General features: G+C 32.2%; 1 protein-coding gene and 1 long non-coding RNA gene across 2 annotated transcripts in view; one reads left to right on the top strand and one right to left on the bottom strand.

The window, feature by feature from the left end:
* The window catches only part of LOC148309468 (uncharacterized), a 37,574-nt gene that overhangs the window by 17,170 nt on the left and 478 nt on the right, over positions 1-19,926 (bottom strand). The window contains exons 2-7 of the mRNA XM_088259982.1: positions 19,207-19,349; positions 18,163-18,292; positions 17,139-17,253; positions 16,120-16,302; positions 15,465-15,540; positions 14,782-15,003 (exon numbers count right to left, since the gene is read on the bottom strand). Of these exons, the coding sequence (XP_088116108.1) occupies positions 14,782-15,003; positions 15,465-15,540; positions 16,120-16,302; positions 17,139-17,253; positions 18,163-18,292; positions 19,207-19,340 (860 nt within the window). The 5' untranslated portion in view covers positions 19,341-19,349. The remainder of the gene's footprint in view (positions 1-14,781; positions 15,004-15,464; positions 15,541-16,119; positions 16,303-17,138; positions 17,254-18,162; positions 18,293-19,206; positions 19,350-19,926) is intronic.
* Positions 13,286-14,054, top strand: LOC148309469 (uncharacterized). The gene is made up of 2 exons (XR_015837521.1): positions 13,286-13,363; positions 13,734-14,054. It is a non-coding gene; the product is annotated as an uncharacterized LOC148309469 (long non-coding RNA).

Genomic DNA, 19,926 nt, shown 5'->3' with positions numbered 1-19,926 from the left:
GGATGATTGGATGGAGCCAAGGTGGAATTATCAATTAGATGAAAAAATTTCAAAATTATCTGAAATCGGTTTCTTGAGAACATTTGTTTGAACCATGGTATGCCCCTCGAATCTGTACTCCAGTAGGAAACAATTGACGGTCGTCGTGTAATACCCATTTCAAGTATGACCGCTATGAAAGCCTTCAATTCCAATACAGACACCGGTTTCCAAGCCTTTGCACGTGATTTGTTTCGTAAAGTGTCAGAAGAGTTTTCAAGAAATTGTTGGGCATATTTGTTGGTTTCATTTTTTATCGTTGTTAACAGAATGACATTAAAAAATAAATCAAAATATGATATAGTTTTGGAATCACGCGGAGGAGGATCCCGAAGTCCAGGCGTTTCGAAAAAATGAGAATTTTCGGTAGAAAAATTGGTTCCGGGAGGTACATTTGTAAATGAGTAATTTCTGGTGTTACTCTCCATTTCTTGGTCACGATCAGAAGAATTACTGGAAATTCGCATCCTGCGGTTGGGAAACACGGATATGACATCACTCTCACCAGAGCTACTCTTACTCGAACTTGAATTAGAGGAGTGAAAATCGTCGCTCCCGCTATCAGACATTTCAGAGGACGCGCTCGACATTATGTTTTTTAAATTAACTAAAATAAAAAAAATAATAAATGAATCTGAAATTTAAACGGTTTACTACGATCTTACAACTATTAAGATAATATTAGAATAATATTTACCAACGCCGCAGCACCACACCCTACGTACGCGCGAATCAGAGCACGACTGACGCAATCGACGGAAATCGACGATCGGCAATCTTCGTTAAAACACGAATCGACGAAAATCGACGATCGGCAATCAAACGGTCAAACAAATGTTCAAACAAATGCACAAATTATGCGTAGAATAAAACACAAGCGTGTTGAATTATAAAAATTTTCCTCTAAATTTTCTCCGAATTACATAACTGAATCTGTGAAAATATATTCTTTAATTTGACTGAAGTTACAAGTTGTTGAATTCCAAACCTTGAATCTAAGTGTGAACCCACTAAGGTCATATACATACATACATATATATGTACATATACATAAAGTTTTTTCACACATCTACAAGATGATTTTTGCCTAAATTGGTCTGATATAGTTTTAGTTTTTATTGTCTTTTCATATAATATAGCATTTGATGATGAAACACGAGTCGTGATTAAAAAAAAATAGAAAAGCTTATACAATATTTTTAGTTTAATATTTTCTTTGCTTGATTATTTGAAGAGTAACTTTATTAAAAGCTGTATAATTTAGAAAATCACAATTTATGTGTGTCTCCTTTGCTATTTATTATACCAATAATTGCGTATTGTAAAGAAAAAGTAATAGAAAAAACAGCACTTAGATACAGTTTTGCGAACCGATACAAATTATTTTTAAAAAATGTAAATAATAATCATAAAGGTAAAAATGGTCACAAAAACTGATAAATTATTTAAAGAAATTGTAAAAAATTATCATAAAGGTTTAAAAAGAAGGCGAAAAGTAGTAAATTAAGTATGTAATATCATGAATTATTTTAATTGTGAAGTGGGGATATTCCAGCATTATTTTTAAAAGGAAATAACATTTTTATACTTGATACATACAGTTTTCAAACCATTATAAATGTAACAAAATTATTTTAAGAAATTATAAATAATAATCATAAAGGCTTGTAAACGGGGACAAAAAACAATAAATTAAATAATATAATTTAAAAAAAAATAGGATGTGGCGATATTTCAGGATTATTTTTAATAAAAAAATGGCATTTTCTATACTAGATACATATATGCAGTGTTGTAAACCAAAAGAAATATAACAAAATTACTTTAAGAAATTGTAAATAATTATCAAAAATGTTCAAAACGGGAACGAAAATCAATAAATTAACGATATATGCAGCGTTGCAAACCAATGCAAATGTATCATTTAAGAAATTGTATATAATAATCTTAAAGATGTATAAAAGGGTCAAATTAGTTATATTATATCATGTGTGTGATTATGATCCAGGATTCGGACCTCACATACTAATATAAGAGTTTCTGCTTAGTAAAAAGCTTCTTTACATCTCACCAATAGATGTCTCTAGTGAAGTTCTAGTGATTCAAGAACAAGGTTTCTAAATTGGTTCATATATACAGAACTTCCAAGAATTTGAGTAGTGTAGTTGTCAATAATTGGTAGAATTGGTGAATGTTACATGTGTGTAAAGTGATCACTTAAACCAGCCTATGAAGGTCGTCAGCCCCGTAAATGTCCAGACTTCCATATTCTTCTTCATCTTTGGTGAGATGTTAAAAAATAATATAAATATAGTAATATCATAATTTGGATGTGGGATATCGAAGCATTTTTAAAAATAAGACAATTCCTATTTTAAAAAATGGACTTCAATTATTAGAATAACCCAACACATACATAACACGCTGCACTTGTCATGTATTCAGCTACATAATATAAAACCAAAATAATTTTGCAATTTAAATAAGTACATGATCACTATATTTTCCCTTTAAAATTATGAATTATTGAAGCGGTTTTCTTTATATTCGAGTCATTCACATTATGTACCTCCTACCCGTACACTAGTCTTAAGGTTTTACATTATATTTGTTCTGTTTTGCTTTGTACGCACCTTTGCTTAATATTTAAATATGTGTTGTTACCTCAGTGTATATTGTGTAATTCCTCCATATTTTTATGTTAAGATTTTTTTTTTAAAATATCAATGTTGTGAATTATTAAAATAAATCTTTTTGTCGAAAATAAGAATTGTTTTGTTTAATTTTATCTCTTCCCTGATGATTATCCTGGTCTAGCCAAGAAAAGAGGGTAACAAGCACATCCGATACAAGTTCCCCATTCCTTTAGCGCAGTAGCTTAGTTGGATGAATCTTCAACTGTTGCCGCGGGTCCCTTCCCGCCAATTGCAAAATGTCGAGTTACTGGCGTGGGGAGGTTCTTCATGGAGATGAACATGTGAAGTAGTCAAATTCCTTTATTCACAAGTTCCGTTAAAATTTTATATCATAATCAAAACTCCATTCTAAAAAAAACAGGCCGGTCTTCACCCCTGTATCTTACCTTCGTCCAATTAAAATTGATTACTAACCTAACCTAACCTCCTGGTATAATCCAGGAGGTTAGGACTGGACTAGCTGGTACAAACAGGGCTCACCTCTGTAGTATAATGGTCAGCACGCTCGGCTACCGTTCTGGAGGTCCCGGATTCCATTTCCAGGAGGGGTCAATTAAATATAAGTGATTTTTTCACTCTAATGTTTATTTAACCTCTCCGGGAGTACAATAATTGACGTCCGACTTTCTCTAGGGAGTGGGTTCTTTTTACATGAAAAATTGTTCACGAAATCTATCTATTTTGATGATAGAAATTGTGTAAAAAAAAACTCACCATCTCTAGGTTTTATTTAATGACAAAATTACATACAAATATCCACAGATGTCATTGCTATACAAGTTACATCTTACCAACTGACTTCGACGTTCGATATCGTCAATACTCCTTTGAGGAAAATGTGTACCGACGTTCATTTACGTCCATACTCCCGGAAAGGTTAATATTACCCTGGCAGTCCAGTGTACCTGAAGCGGAAGTCTGATCTCCTTTTTTTCATAGGTTAACGATCAAGATAACACTGCATTTAAATGATGCAGTGCCCTATGCACCATTGGGTACGGATAAGGGTTAGAAGAAGCTGAGAAGAGCTGGTAAAAAATTATTCTAGAATCTAAAAATCTATGAGTTTCTAATTTTAAAGGCAAATAGGAAGTCTTATTTACTGTACAAAGTACCTACATTGATCTGTCTTTTTGCTAATACATAAAACACTAATCTTTCACGCATTACATTTTAAATGCAATCTTTCACGCATTACATTTTAAATGCAATGACCTCAACTTTCGCACATGATTGGTTCCTGAAAATGTGTGCGAAAGTTAAATTTTCCAAAGTAGAGGGATGTAAACAAAATGAATAAAAAATGCCAAAAATTCTATTTAAAATTTTTAAGGGTCCCTTGCCCTAAGTATTTTGCATGACCCGATCAATAATTTGCAATTTGTTCACATTAGAAATCTACATACCTGGAGGACATGTTCGGACGTAAGGAAGTCAAAGAAATTACGAGCTTATCAGGATGTATTTAAAGTGTTTTATTCTCTACCCACCCCAGGAGGAAAATGGGGTAGTAGCAATCATATAATAATAAAAAACTAAACATCCGATAAAAATACTTATTTTTAAAAAAGGTACATGATTTTATTAATGTGAAATACATACATTAAATTACACATAGGACTTCCTTGTTTTTTTTACACGGTTTTTAAATACATAACTACATACATAGCTCGCAAAAACATTATTACAACACGATCGATATGAGAATTTTTGTTTAAGTCTAGTAAATTTGAAAACAGATTATTACACAGCCTCTGGATCTCAAGTGATGAAAGTGATATCGTACCAAATATGTAATACTGAAGAAAATACAATGATTAATAAATAAGATACCCTGAAATGTTTATACATATAAGGAAACCTATCCGCTATTTACGTATTATCCTGGACTGGTACCTTAAGCGGAGGGCTGATCACCTTTCCTTCATGTGTTAACGATCATGACAACACTGTGTTTATATGATGCAGTACCCTACGCACTACTGGGGTGCATATAAGGGTTTAGAAGAAGAAGAGAATTACGTATTGTGTGGAACTTATCCACAGTGTAAAAAAAGAGTCCATGTTTTCTTGATTTAATTGAATTCATTCATAAATTCCGCACATAAAATGATTTAATATGATGATTTACAGTTGATTAGAATTTGATGAGCTGAAAACCAATTAGCAGTTCAAGTGACATTATAAGGGTTATTATAAGTAGCATGATAAGAAAGAGCCGTTATTTTACCATTTGGTTTAACCCCTATGGTTTGATTACTACGCATATTTGGATACAATGTGTTGCGGTGCGTTCCTGTTGGCCTAATACCGAGTGAACCACTCCGCGACATCGGGTCTGGATTGGTTTCCTCGCTTCTCTAGAAGTTGGCTGTTAAAAGAAGGTGAACGATGATCGATTTCTCATCGATTCCACTTTAGTCAATTCAGGATGATTTGGTGCTAGGAGCAATGTCTTGAAGGTGAGTGACGAGTAATGATGTCACCAACTTCTCCTGAATTGACTATATAATAATCTCAGATAAAGAAGTATCACCTACTAACTCTGATGAATATGCGTCAATATTATCTTGTTGTAAAGTCAGCTTATTGTTATAGTAATGGGTACTTTGATCTTGTTCTTCTTGTAAAGAACCATTTATTTCTGTTACAATATCTATTTTTTAATCAAGAGATTTTACCTGCGCTTCTAATTCTGTATTGTTATACTCTGTTCTTATACTGTCAATAATTTCTACTATATCTTCTTTAGTTGATCTAATATTTGGTAACCTATTTGCTATGTTTTTAATTAGAATTAGCGATATATCTGCACATGTTCTAGAATCAATTTGTTGCAAACCAGAACAAATAATATTTACAGATTTAACTCCTGAAGCTATAAGATCCTTCCTTATTTCTTCTAAACTACTACTAAATTCTGATTTTATACTAAGTGGATCAATTATTGATACAATGTCATTCTTTTTAAAGAGAACTACGGCATGATCACTACTAATTCCTTTAATTAGTAAAATACTTAAATATTGATTATTATGATATATCCCTTTCTTAACACTTACTGTATCAAGAACTGAATCAATTTGTATCTCTGATTTTAGCATCAATTGTATATTATACTCAATAGATTCTAGATCCATTCCTTCATCTTCTTGCCAAATCATTCCACAAATATTTTGATTTTGAGAATTTAAAAAAGCAGTAGGAGCTTTTCTAATTTTTTTACATTCTTTATTTAATGACTTGAATACCTGATCGAAATCTACTATTACTGTCCCATCATTTACATTTATATATTCTTCGATAAGAGAATTTAAATATTTTGTTCTTGCACCTATTTCATCAAAACAAAGATTATGCAATTGTTTAAGAGTAGAACAAGTTTTGATTCCTGCTCCATTTAATAATTTGTTAGATAATTTATTTAGATCAAAAAGTTCTTTTTCAGCTAAGAAATGACTTAAATATTCTTTTTTTGCATGGAAACAGAGTGCATGAAAATCTTTTAGAATAGAAGCGGCGTTAGCTCCTGATAGAGATAATATATTGGACAAATTACGCAGAGTAAAACCTGAATCAGTGAAATCACTTAAACGTTCTTTTATGCTGCCATCCTCATTAAAGCAAACTGTGTGAAAATCTTTTAAAGCAGAACAAATATTAGCTCTTGCTCCATGTAACACCTGAGATAAAAGATCTGGTGTAAACTTTGCCTTAATGAAATCACTTAAATATTTTGTTGGCTTTCCTTCATTATCAAAACAAAATTCATAGAATTTTTCTAAACTATTTACTGCTTGACTCAGAATACTACATAAATCACTAGGCCTAAAATTTACCTTTGGTTTAGTAAAATCACTTAAATATTTCGTTGGCTTTCCTTCTCTATCAAAACAAATATTGTGGAATTTTATTAAAATAAATGCAGCCTTAGTTCCTGCTGCACAAAGTACACAAGATAAATTACTCATTTTAAAACCTGCTTTAGTAAAATCCTCTAAATATTTTGTTTTGCGTCCATTCTCGTCAAAGCAAATTTTATGAAAATCTTTTAAAGCAGAACAAGCATTAACTCCTGCTCCACTTAAACTACCGGATAAATTTCTCATCTTAAAACCTACTTTAGTGAAATCCTCTAAATATCTTGTTTTGTGTCCGTTCTCGTCAAAGCAAATTTTATGAAAATCTTTTAAAACAGAATAAGCAGTAACTCCTGCTCCACCTAAAATACTGGATAAACTACTCATCCTAAAATCTGCTTTAGTGAAATCCTCTAAATATCTTGTTTTGTATCCATTCTCGTCAAAGCAAATTTTATGAAAATCTTTTAAAACAGAACAAGCATTAACTCCCGCTCCACTTAAACTATTGGATAAACTACTCATCTTAAAATCTGCTTTAGTGAAATCCTCTAAATATTGTGTTGGATTCCCTTCATTATCAAACCAAAGATTATACAGATCCTCAAAAGCTTGCTTAGCATTAGCTCCTGCCCCACTTAAAATACTAGATATATTAGATAAATTTACTCCATTGCCTTCTAGAGTTTGTAAATACTTTGTTGGATTTCCTTCATTATCAAACCAAAGCTTATAAAGCTTCTCAAACGTTTTTTTCACTTTAGCTCCTGTTCCACGTAAAATACTAGATACATTACATAGATTTATTTCATTGTCTTCTAAAGTTTGTAAATACTTTGTTGGATTTCCTTTATTATCAAACCAAAGATCATACAGATCCTCAAAAGCTTGTTTAGCTTTAACTCCTGTTCCATGTAAAATACTAGATACATTAGATAGATTTACTCCATTGTCTTCTAGAGTTTGTAAATATTTTGTTTTCTCTCCTTTCTCATCAAACCAAAGATCATACAGATCCTTAAAAATTTGCTTAGCTTTAACTCCTGTTCCATGTAAAATACTAGATACATTAGATAGATTTACTCCGTTGTCTTCTAAAGTTTGTAAATATTTTGTTTTCTCTCCTTTCTCGTCAAACCAAAGATCATACAGATCCTCAAAAGCTTGCTTAGCTTTAATTCCTGTTCCATGTAAAATGCTAGATACATTAGATAGATGTATCCCGTTATCTTTTAGATTTTGTAAATATTTTGTTTTTTCTCCTTTCTCGTCAAACCAAAGATCATACAGATCCTTAGAAACTTGCTTAGCTTTAGCTCCTGCTTTACCTAAAATACTCGATATATTAGATAGATTGATTTCGTTGTTTTCTAAAGTTTGTAAAAATTTTGTTTTTTCTCCTTTCTCGTCAAACCACAGATTATACAGATCCTCAAAAGCTTTCTTAGCTTTAGCTCCTGCTCCACTTAAAATACTAGATATATTAGGTAGATATACTTCGTTGTCTTCTAAAGTTTGTAAATATTTTGTTTTCTTTCCGTATTTATCAAACCACAGATTATACAGATCCTTAAAGGCTTGCTTAGCTTTAGCTCCTGTTCCACTTAAAATACTAGATATATTAGATAGATTTACTCCGTTATCTTCTAGATTTTGTAAATATTTAGTTTTTTCTCCTTTCTCATCAAACCAAAGATCATACAAATCCTTAAAAATTTGCTTAGCTTTAGCTCCTGCTTTACTTAAAATACTAGATATAATAGATAGATTTACTCCGTTATCTTCTAGATTTTGTAAATATTTTGTATTTTCTCCTTTCTCATCAAACCAAAAATCATACAGATCCTTAAAAGTTTGTTTAGCTTTAACACCTGTTCCACTTAAAATACTAGATATATTAGATAGATTTACTCCATTGTCTTCTAGAGTTTGTAAATATTTTGTTTTTTCTCCTTTCTCATCAAACCAAAGATTATACAGATCCTTAAAGGCTTGCTTAGCTTTAGCTCCTGTTCCACTTAAAATACTAGATATATTAGATAGATTTACTCCGTTGTCTTCTAGAGTTTGTAAGTATTTTGTTTTTTCTCCTTTCTCATCAAACCAAAGATCATACATATCCTTAAAAGTTTGTTTAGCTTTAGCTCCTGTTCCACTTAAAATACTAGATATATTAGATAAATTTACTCCGTTGTCTTCTAGAGTTTGTAAATATTTTGTTTTTTCTCCTTTCTCGTCAAACCAAAGATCATACAGATCCTTAAACGCTTGCTTAGCTTGAACTCTTGCTTTACTTAAAATACTAGATATATTAGATAGATTTACTCCGTTGTCTTCTAGAGTTTGTAAATATTTTGTTTTTTCTCCTTTCTCATCAAACCAAAGATCATACAGATCCTCAAACGCTTGTTTCACTTTAGCTCCTGTTCCACCTAAAATACTAGATATAGTGGGTAAGTTTATTCCATTGTCTTCTAGAGTTTGTAAATATTTTGTTTTTTCTCCTTTCTCATCAAACCAAAGATCATACAGATCTTTAAAAGCTTGCTTAGCTTTAGCTCTTGTTTTACCTAAAATACTAGATATAGTGGATAGATTTATTCCATTGTCTTCTAGAGTTTGTAAATATTTTGTTTTTTCTCCTTTCTCATCAAACCAAAGATCATACAGATCTTTAAAAGCTTGCTTAGCTTTAGCTCCTATTCCAGTTAAAATGCTAGATATATTAGATAGATTTACTCCATTGTTTTCTAAAGTTTGTAAATATTTTGTTTTTTCTCCTTTCTCATCAAACCAAAGATCATACAGATCCTCAAACGCTTGCTTAGCTTGAGTTCTTGCTCCACCTAAAATACTGGACATGTTATAATGAACTTGATTTTTATACAGAACATTGAACATGTCGCTGCCTTTTTTTGTATCTAAAAAATCTCTAAATTTTGAATAATTAGAACCAGTTGTTATGCTTTTAACAAATTTCCTTTTTGATTTATTTGCTTCATCGATGTTTATACTTTGAGTCATTCGATCATTAACTCTAGAAAATTTTGTCACTTCATCTACTCTATCTAAATCACTAAATGATAAATTTGATTTATCTTGTCGTAATCTTTTTACTTTTACATTTTCTTTATCTTCAGTATTTATTTTTCTCTTTCGTACTTTTTGATTTTCATTCTGATGTAATAACTCTGAATCTGATCTGAAATTAATATTTAGACCATTAGATATATTTTTAGGTCTCGAGTTATATGGCATATGATCTCCTTTTTGATGTACTATATCACAGAATATTTGGCTATTAAATAAATATTGTACGCTATCAGAGGTAATATTAGCTTTTTGAGTTACTTAGAATACTGGGATGTTAAATTCATGATTGTCTAAAGCCTTTATTAAACTACAGTGTTCATTGTTTGCTTGCATCAAGTGTAGTTTCCCCAAAAATATTCATTACTCAATTTTAGCACGGACTAAAACTGGGATAACAATGCTAAAATATTTAGAATGTTTTGTCTACCTTTATAATTTAGCATTGCCTAAAAGCAGTTGATAAGGTAACCAAATGTTTTAAAAAAGAGTAGCAGGTAGATAGCTCTAACATAGTGATAGATTTTTTCAGTAATCTCTTACTATCTTTTTTGCAATGACACACAAATTCTATTATAGACTCTGATCAGATTTTAACTATTATTTAAGATTAAAATTCAGATAATATTTGACTATACTCAGTTAGTGATTTTTGCATTACAATATTTATTTAGTTTGTATTTACTAATTTAATACGAGTTGCCAATTAATTATATTGATAAAAGCTGTAAAGCCAAATATTCTGTGATTTAGTACATCAAATTGAATTAGGTAACAAAGAGCATAGAAATAACCTCAGATAATTTACCAATTTCTGCTATTTTGTTTTGAATCCATCGCTTCATATTAGCCCAAAACTTTTCTATTGGATTTAAGTTGGGTGAATATGGTGGCAAAAAAATAACTTCACAACCCACTGATTCTATTAGGTTTTTTGTTTTTTGAGATTTATGAAAACTACCGTTGTCCATCACTACAACCTGTCCTGCTTTTAACTCTTTACATTAAAAACTTCTAACCCAATTATTAAATAATTCTGTATTGCAAGTTCCACTAAACAACCCTCAGCTATAAGCTGAGGGGTTATAAAGTGGAATCGATTAGAAATCGATCATCGTTAACTGGTTCACCTTCTTGCTCATCAATATACTGCTATATATCACTGCATCATCAGTTATATTTCCTGAGCTAATTGCCATACATCCCCTAGCCCAAAAATGACAACCCCAAAATGGTTTCTTTAAGTGTACAAATTCTTCCATCAAAACTCTTGATTGGACTTTGGACAAAATAATTTAGCCTATATTTAGCAACTTATAATTTATTTATTATATAAAATAATTTACCTAAAATTATAAAAATATTAACTATAGATTAATGATAATCTTAGAAAGTTAATTCAAAATACTAGTTTTTTATAAAACTTTCTATTTTGTGAAAAAACAGGGGTTTTTGTCCAAAGTCCAAACATTAAACTCAGGTTATAATAGACTCAAAATTTATTTCTGTAAAGGTAATGACTGTCAGTTAATACAGTCTAAAGGTGCGAGTGGAGATTTCTTTGATATATATAGCATACAGGTCGGGAAAGTCGTCTTTAAACTTAGGTATTTCAAAGGTTTTGCGAGTAGAGCTTTTCCATGAAGCAAGAATATAATCCCCTTTTTTTAAGTAAGTATGCAGCTGCATGTAGTTCATTACTTCAAGTTTTAGGTTATTTTCCGTGCAGAGTAGCTTTTGATGCAACTCCTCCAGCTTATGCAATTCTGCTACTTTCTCGGCTATCAATTCATTTGCTTCAATGATATTTTGCTTAGCAATATTATCACTGGAAACTGCATAAAATTTTCTTGCTTGTTCGATAGTTTATGGTATTAACGAAGGAGTAGGTGAAGTCTGCTTTACCGTGTTATTTAGCACAACCCCTTGAGGTTTATTTTTCTTTTTGTTTAAACTAGGAGCATGTTGTTCTTGATTCTTATCTTGTTCTTGATCTATATTGTGGTTAGTTTGGCTTAGCATTTTACTCCTCGTTAATATATTCTTCCGATTTTATTTAAGTCCCTTGCAAAAATATTTCCCTTTCCAATAATCGTCTCTTTACCAAACCATTAAGCTTAATACCGCCAGCATGAACCCATCTAGGAAATTCATCAGCAGCTAATAAATATTCACCACGCAGTAGTTTTTGCCTTAAAGTTGAAGCTTGAAAGGCAGCAGCTCCACAGTTGAAAATAAATGATATCAAAGCTCCCTCTTGGTAATAGCTTAATGGTATGCGGCAATGTCGGTAAATAGTGGATTTAGCTTGTGCCATATCCTGCTTCAGTAAGCACTCTGCTTGTTCTTAAGTAATACATACTCTCAAACTTTTGTTGTTGTCTATTGTCTTTGATAACATGCCCCCAACCGATAGTCTTTAATCCAGCCGGACAATAATAAGGTTGTAGTCTCAGTCCTTCCAAGGTTTTAATTATATATTCCGCTTTATTATTAATAGCCGTGAGTTTTACCGTTACCATTGCCATTAACGTTACCATAACCATGACCGTAGCCATTAATTCGGAATCTACCAAAGGCTCGATGACCAAACCAAAAGCCAATAACCGCACAGAATATCCCCTGATCCTCACTACTCCATATTGTGGCAATTGATGCACCATATTTTAGGAAAATTGCTATTTTTAAGGATGCATAGAGTAGAAAAAAGATATAAGTAATCGTTGGTCTAACACTGACAGATAAACTATTTACCCAATTACTGTTAGTGGTGTTGCTTGCTATTTGCATGCCAGCATATTGATACAGATACTTACTCTCATCGCTATCAGCTCTAATTTGTATTTCCTCCAGCCGAGAATTATGCCCAGTCTTTAAAGCTTCTATCTGCCGGTCAATTAATTTCAGCTCATGTTCCTTATCTTTTTTGTCCTTAAGGAAATGAAAAATCTCCGGTATAAAACTACTACAAAATCCTATAAATGCACTTAACATTGCTATCATACTATTACCACTACCATCTTTATTATTATTCCATGAGCTTAATAGGCATTAACAGAGCCACAACTACTGCCACCAATAGTTAGAACCCTATTAGCAATATCAAGGGTAACATCACCTGCAACATTGTTAACGCCGGCGTAAGTTTTCCAAGCCGTTACCGTGATAGTAGAACCTATACTCAATCTGCAGGATGGTGTATTAATACCGCCGTTTATGTTACTTGGTAGTGCTAAAGTCCAAGACTGACCAGTAGTATTGTATCTTTGAGTTTGTGCCTGAGTTTGTAAATTAGCAACTTGAGTAGTTAAACTATTAATTTGTAGTTGTTTTTGATTAACACTTTGCTCTAAATTATCTATTGTATTTAACAAACTTTCTGTTTCATCTTCTGCCATAATATCTGATAAATGCAAGCTAGCTAGGGAAGTTAAGCTTTGACTTAAATCATTATTACTGTTAAGACTAGTAATGTTATGAAGACTATTACTCTGACTATTAATGTAGATAATATATTTTATGATAAGCTGACATTTATGTACTTACATAAAACTTACCATTTTTCACTAATATTTTTTGTGATGTTGTTTTTAGTGAAATGAATAAATCTGTACAGGATGTATCTATGAAAGACTTGCAAGAAACAAAAGAGACATCGGACTCTAAAGAAATCCCAGAGTAAGAATTAAATAATTCATGAAATATTTTACGTTTTATTGTTAATAAACTTTTTATGTAATAGACATCAGTGCATATTGTGCAAATTTTTGGTAGCTTTCCTATTTTTGTATTTTCTTTAATAACTAGAATAAAAACACAATCTATTTATTGTAACTGCAGACAGTTGGTAGAATTCCATATTGAACTGTTGGGTAATATATCCAAAATTAAACAAGGTTTATTGGATTGAATTCTATATGTTAATACGTGACGTGTTTGATAATGTCTTAATAAGACAAAACGCGTCACGTATTAACATTTAGAATTCAATCCAATAAACCTTGTTTAGTTTTGGATATATTACCCAACAAAAACACAATCGTTTCAGTTCTGAAGAGATGGAAAAAAATCCAACAGCCAAAGGGGAGGACAGCAAAAAGTTTGAGAGAACTGTAATCACCTTTATAAATGATGTGCACGACAAGGCATTCAGTCAGATATTCCCCAAGAAGCCACCCCCTAAAGTGAAGACGAGGCTATGCGCTGTCACAAAGTAAGCATTTTGATAATCAAATATCTTGATTATTTATTTTGGTAATTGAATGGTAATTACTTAAATAAATCTGAATAATACTAGATTACAAATTTGGGGTAACATTTCATATATTCCCATGTAAATGAAAATTCCTTGAAGAGAATGCCAAGTTAGTATTTTAATAAAATGCATAATAAAAAATTAAAACAAGTTGATTTTAGATAGCGCTGAACTTATTGTTACCACTACTTTCATATGAAATGTAAACCATAACCTAAGTTCAGTAGTACCTACCGTGAAACTGCTTGGCTGTTGGATTTTTTTCCATCTCTTCAGAACTGAAACGATTGTGTTTTTGTTGGGTAATATATCCAAAACTAAACAAGGTTTATTGGATTGAATTCTATATGTTAATACGTGACGCATTTTGTCTTATTAAGACATTATCAAACACGTCACGTATTAACATATAGAATTCAATCCAATAAACCTTGTTTAATTTTGGATATATTACCCAACAATTCAATATGGAATTCTACCAACTGTCTGCAGTTACAATAAATAGATTGTGTTTTTATTCTAGTTATTAAAGAAAATACAAAAATAGGAAAGCTACCAAAAATTTGCACATTATGCACTGATGTCTATTACATAAAAAGTTTATTACAATAAAACGTAAAATATTTCATGAATTATTTAATTCTTACTCTGGGATTTCTTTAGAGTCCGATGTCTCTTTTGTTTCTTGCAAGTCTTTCATAGATACATCCTGTACAGATTTATTCATTTCACTAAAAACAACATCACAAAAAATATTAGTGAAAAATGGTAAGTATTATGTAAGTACATAAATGTCAGCTTATCATAAAATGTAATAAAAATGTCAGGTATAAAAACGCACCTGTTCTCCGGCAAGGCAATGGCATCTTCGTCAGGCTTGATATCGCAAATTTCTTTCTTGATTTTAACCTTCGGTTTCTCTTCGGCGTCGGCATCGGCAGTATCCACGTCCATTTTTTCCACCTTCACAGATTCTTGGGTCTCTTCGACGCCAACATTTTCAGTTTCAAAGTCGGTAGATGATAATACGGTTACTAAGGGATTGACGGTGAACGAGTGATACCTGTAAAAAAAATGCATTATTTATTTTTTCGCTGTGGAAATTTCAGTAAGAATGTATAAATGCTAATCGATTTGACATAATTTCCAGCATCAAATAAGCTAAGGAATTATTTTTTGAAGTACATAATTGATGAATATTGTTAATTTGAAATACTCACTGCGTCCCAAACGTGGGGCCATACGCTATCTGACCTGGTATTTTATGGCCCCGCGGTTAGGGCGGTACACACCGAGAGGTTAATAGAGCAAAAATAGTAATTTGACAGAAGCTTTCGAGTGCAAAATTGGCATCTACAAGTTTGGTTCCCGCCAATTACAGATACAATTATATTTTTCTACATGTCTTAATCAATATTCTCACTTTACTTCCCCATCCTACCTCTCTTATGCCTCCGGAGAAGTTCCTATTATGAGACTATGTAGGTTTTTCTAAAACAAAAACTTTATATAGAATATACAAACCTTATGTAAGGGCCATCCAATTTTCTTTTTGATGGGCGAGTTATTTTTTTCTCTAATTCTAATCGCTGATAACGTTCTGGAAAATAAAAAATAATATTACACCAATAAATTAAAAATACAGAGTGGAGTTTATTTTTAGTAGATATAAACTCAATTTTTTTAAATACCGGTTACTTTTAGTATTTCCTACTTGTATATTCATGGTCGACATATCATTCCGTATTTTTTCATCATAGGAATAAGGATGATATATTTTACACATGCTTTACAAATGTTATTTCCCGTTATATATAAATATTTTTAAGATCAGAGGTGGTATTATAGGTACATATAAAAACAACAAATTCATTTGATATCATGAAATTGAACATAAAATTAATGAGCTTTTTTTAAAAAAAAAAATCTTTTAGACTACTGTGAGCATACTGCGGCTGCCCAAACTTAAAACACAGTAAGGGACATTTTTTTCGCAGTGCGTTTTTTTTACATTTTTGCACTAAGTAGCATCTACTTAATCCAAAAATGCAAAAAAAAACGTACTACAAAAAAATGTCCCTTACTGTGTTTTGAGTTTGGACAGCCAACTGCATGTAACATGTCAAATCGCCTGTCAGACTTTTTAAAATGAAATGTATGTTTAAAATAAAATTCTCACCCAAACTCTTGATATTCTCCTTCTCCGTGATGGCCGCCTCCGCAAGTCTCTCTTCTTGCGTGGGCTCCCGAGCCTCTTTCACCGTTTTCTTTACTTTTCCTTTCTGAAGTTCCGTCCTCACTTTCAGCCTTTCCAAAGTTTCCGCTGATTTGACAGCGGTAGATTTCCTTGTAGACTTTTTTTCTGGAAAGCAAAGTAAACGAATAGGTATACTTAACAATAATGAGGTTCTCTAGATTCCAAAGTCAAAAACCAGATTTGGTCTGGACACTAATATACAATATATGTGTTGCCTACTTTCAAAATTTGCCAGATCCAATTTTATAATATATACTCTATCAGAATGCCAATTGGGGGTTTTATTGTTTGAAATATTTATATACATACTTGAAAACCCTGCTAAAAATACGTAAAATCAGCGTAGTATTACAAATTCTGCTATATTCATGGATCTTGCCTTCTGACCCATATCGGCCAATCAGAGAGGGGGGATAGGTCAAAAATTAAAATGACGTCATTATCGGTTTATATCTTATGTTTTTTTTTTAAAATAGTTAATAATTATCTAAAAAAAATGGGAAAATTCTCTATTTCAAAATATTTTATCTAAAAATAGACAAATCTTTTAAACATAAATGTTACCCAGAGAATTTTGCATTTTTTGTAAAATCGACTTATATGGATCTGGCGGGTTTCGAAAGTAGGCGACACATATCAAAGATTGAAGACCGATTATATTAATTAACTTAAGAGTTTTCATCCATCGATGGCAACCCTAAAGTTTATATTGAAAAATGGAAAGGTTTAAATCACTTTGAATACATGGATAAAACATTTGAAATATTGAGTAATATTGCTATCAATCATAGGACTTCCATTTTTCATCTCGATAACTCCTTCATGTTAATACATGAAGGAGTTATCGAGAAATAATTATATAAGGTAATGAAACTTTATAATGGTTTACAACACGGAATTGAAATAATCTAAAACCAAATTGTTAAGAATTTAAGAATTACCTGATGCAGATTTTTCTAAAATACTTGTGTCCTCAACTGAAGCGGTGGTTTTTTTTCGATTTCTCGGTTTTTCATAGCTTTTCTTGACGGGTTTCGGTTTTGCCTTGGCTGGTTCCTAACATACACAAAAATGCTTTTAGTATAAATTATAGTAATAATAGTTAGGAAGACTTGCGATCCACACTGCTGAAGCCGGCGGATCGGGCGCGAACTCAGAGCCTCTGACTCAAAGTCAACCATTCTGCGGCACCACAACCAAACTCAAATTGAAAGAGAATTAAGCAAAAAATCGTAGCACAAGTGTCTCGAAAAAAACTTTGATCAATAAATTTTTTGTGGCATTACTCTACAATATATGTCCCCTCCCCTGTAACACCATTCACTGGACATAGGGTAGACAAAAGAAGCTCAAAATACAGTTATTTTACTAAGACCTCCAGATTTATATTATCCACTGACACTTTGTGATGGAATTGCATTTTAATATATTATTAGATTAAAACCAATATTTTTAGCTTTTTCCATTTTATTTTTATTTGACCAGCGACCGGGTTTCGTCGTTAGCGACATTATCAGTCTTTTGATGTCGGTATAGACGAAACCCGGTTGCTGGGCAAATAAAAATAAAGTGGAAAAGCTAAAAATATTGGTTTTAATCTAATAATATATTAAAATGCAATTCCATCACAAATAGAAACAATTTCGATAGAATGTTCCTTCTAACTCACGAGTGAATTGGTGCCTGCAGATTAAATATATGGAGAAGCGAACCTCACACAAGTGTATTAAGTGATCACTTAAGCCCACTGATCGCAGTTTGTAAGCCCTGTAAATTGTCAAGTCTGTCCAGACTTGCATAATCTCTTCCCTTAAATGGTGTCTCTGATGAGACAAACAAAATATACATTTAAAAAAAATGTAATTCAACATTGCATGTCTAATGAGGATCTGTTAAGAGTCAGTGTATTTTATTTTAAACACTTTCGTTCAATTATACAAGGTTTAATAAAGCATAGTTACAGACCTTGTAAGCTCGGGTGTTGACAGATGGTTTCTTCTTTTGTTTATTATCCGTTTCATTATCGGAGATCAGTTCATCGTCCTCATCAATACTGAAGTCTGAATCTACTTCATCCGCACCTTCAACACCTTGCCTAAATATGAGAAGGTATCAAATTGCAAATTGTATTACATAAATGGAATATTAAAGAGGAGAGACTCAGAAGCCACAAGGGGGTGTGTGAAGGTTGAATCCATTCATCTATTTTAATTCATATTTATGGTGAGTACACTCGAGCACGGGAAGGATAATAAAATGATAAGAAAAATACAATATTAACACATTTGGGAGGGGCGTTTTTTACGGTTGCGGACTGCTGGCGAAGGAATTTGATAATTATGTACATATAGCTAATACCTTAACAAAGAGATTGGTACAATTCCTTTATTTCTGACTTGGAAATGAGCTTAAGCATCAAGAGACCGAACGGGTAAAAATACCTTTCCCGTCCGAAGTGTGTTGAGGCAGTGAAATAAGTCCTTGCACGTTTATCATTATAGCACACGGTGATAAGGGGGTGACAAAAACACCAGCTCAGTAGCAAAGATCTGTACTATCGATTTGCAGTACGAGAAGAGCAGAGGCGGAGCCAGTCTAGACATGATCGAGTATTATAACCTATTAAGTGAAAAGATCAAGACCGACTAATGCGGCGTGCAGCGATACTAGCTCTTAAAAGATGACCAGGAAGAGAGCGGGATCCAAAGTTGCGGCTGATTGAGTAAACTCAAAATTTTTTGCCATCTAATACTAACCAGAAATATTATATGATTTCATTTCAAAATAAATATATATATATACAAAAATAACAAACAAAAAAATTATATCCATGCACTCTTCAATAAATTCCAGTACACCAATTATATCTTTAGTACCGTTTATACCTTCTGCTAGATAAAAAGGTCGATATGTAAGTTGGGACTTAAGTGGGAACTACAGCAGATAACAAACAATTATGATATAACAAACTGCCCTCTGTGTGGAACAGTCCACACAGCATTAACTCACACATATTCCTTGTCTTCCACGGCCTCTTCGAAACCTCCGTAAGTAGTTTTATAGAAGTCATCTTCTTCTTCTTCATCTAGAAGTTTACTGATCTTATTTCCGGCATTGTATCGACGTGATCGCTGTGCCGCCATTATTTAAACCTGAAGTAAACAAACCTGAAGTAAACACATGAAATGCGAGAAAATCTTAGGCATCACAATGATAATACTTTTTTTTATTATTTTTTTTATTAAAAAAACGAGAAATATTTGTGTTTTCATTATCAACAAAAATACTTCACTATCATACTATTTCTGTGAGCCTGAGCGGCTCATTATTATCAAATTGTGGTAGAGTGGATTCGAACTGAGAAACTCTGACTTAAGATCCGCGACACTAACTACGGGACCACAACCCGACAAATGCATACTGCATAAACAGGTCATGAAAACATTCTTTGCCATTCTAGTGCAAGATAATCTGATCTAATCTAACTGGTCTTATGGTACTCCCACAACAACAAAATGGTTTGGCTATCAAACAAATGCATTTAACATGATAATAAGTTCAAATTTTAAGTATTCCTACATAATACATTTACGCATTGAATGAAGTTTTTTAAACAATTACCACTTATCGGGCACATTATAAAGATATTTTGTGAGAATTCGGAAAAAAAACATGTGTATTGACTACGCGGCACCGGAACGTGTGGATTTTTTGGCCATGAGGGGAAGG

The sequence above is a fragment of the Brachycentrus maculatus genome, unplaced genomic scaffold, assembly GCF_059751285.1.
Source record: "Brachycentrus maculatus isolate JH-2025_06_01 unplaced genomic scaffold, ASM5975128v1 h1tg000122l, whole genome shotgun sequence".
NCBI lineage: Eukaryota > Metazoa > Arthropoda > Insecta > Trichoptera > Brachycentridae > Brachycentrus > Brachycentrus maculatus.
This window is presented reverse-complemented; position numbering and strand designations above follow the sequence as displayed.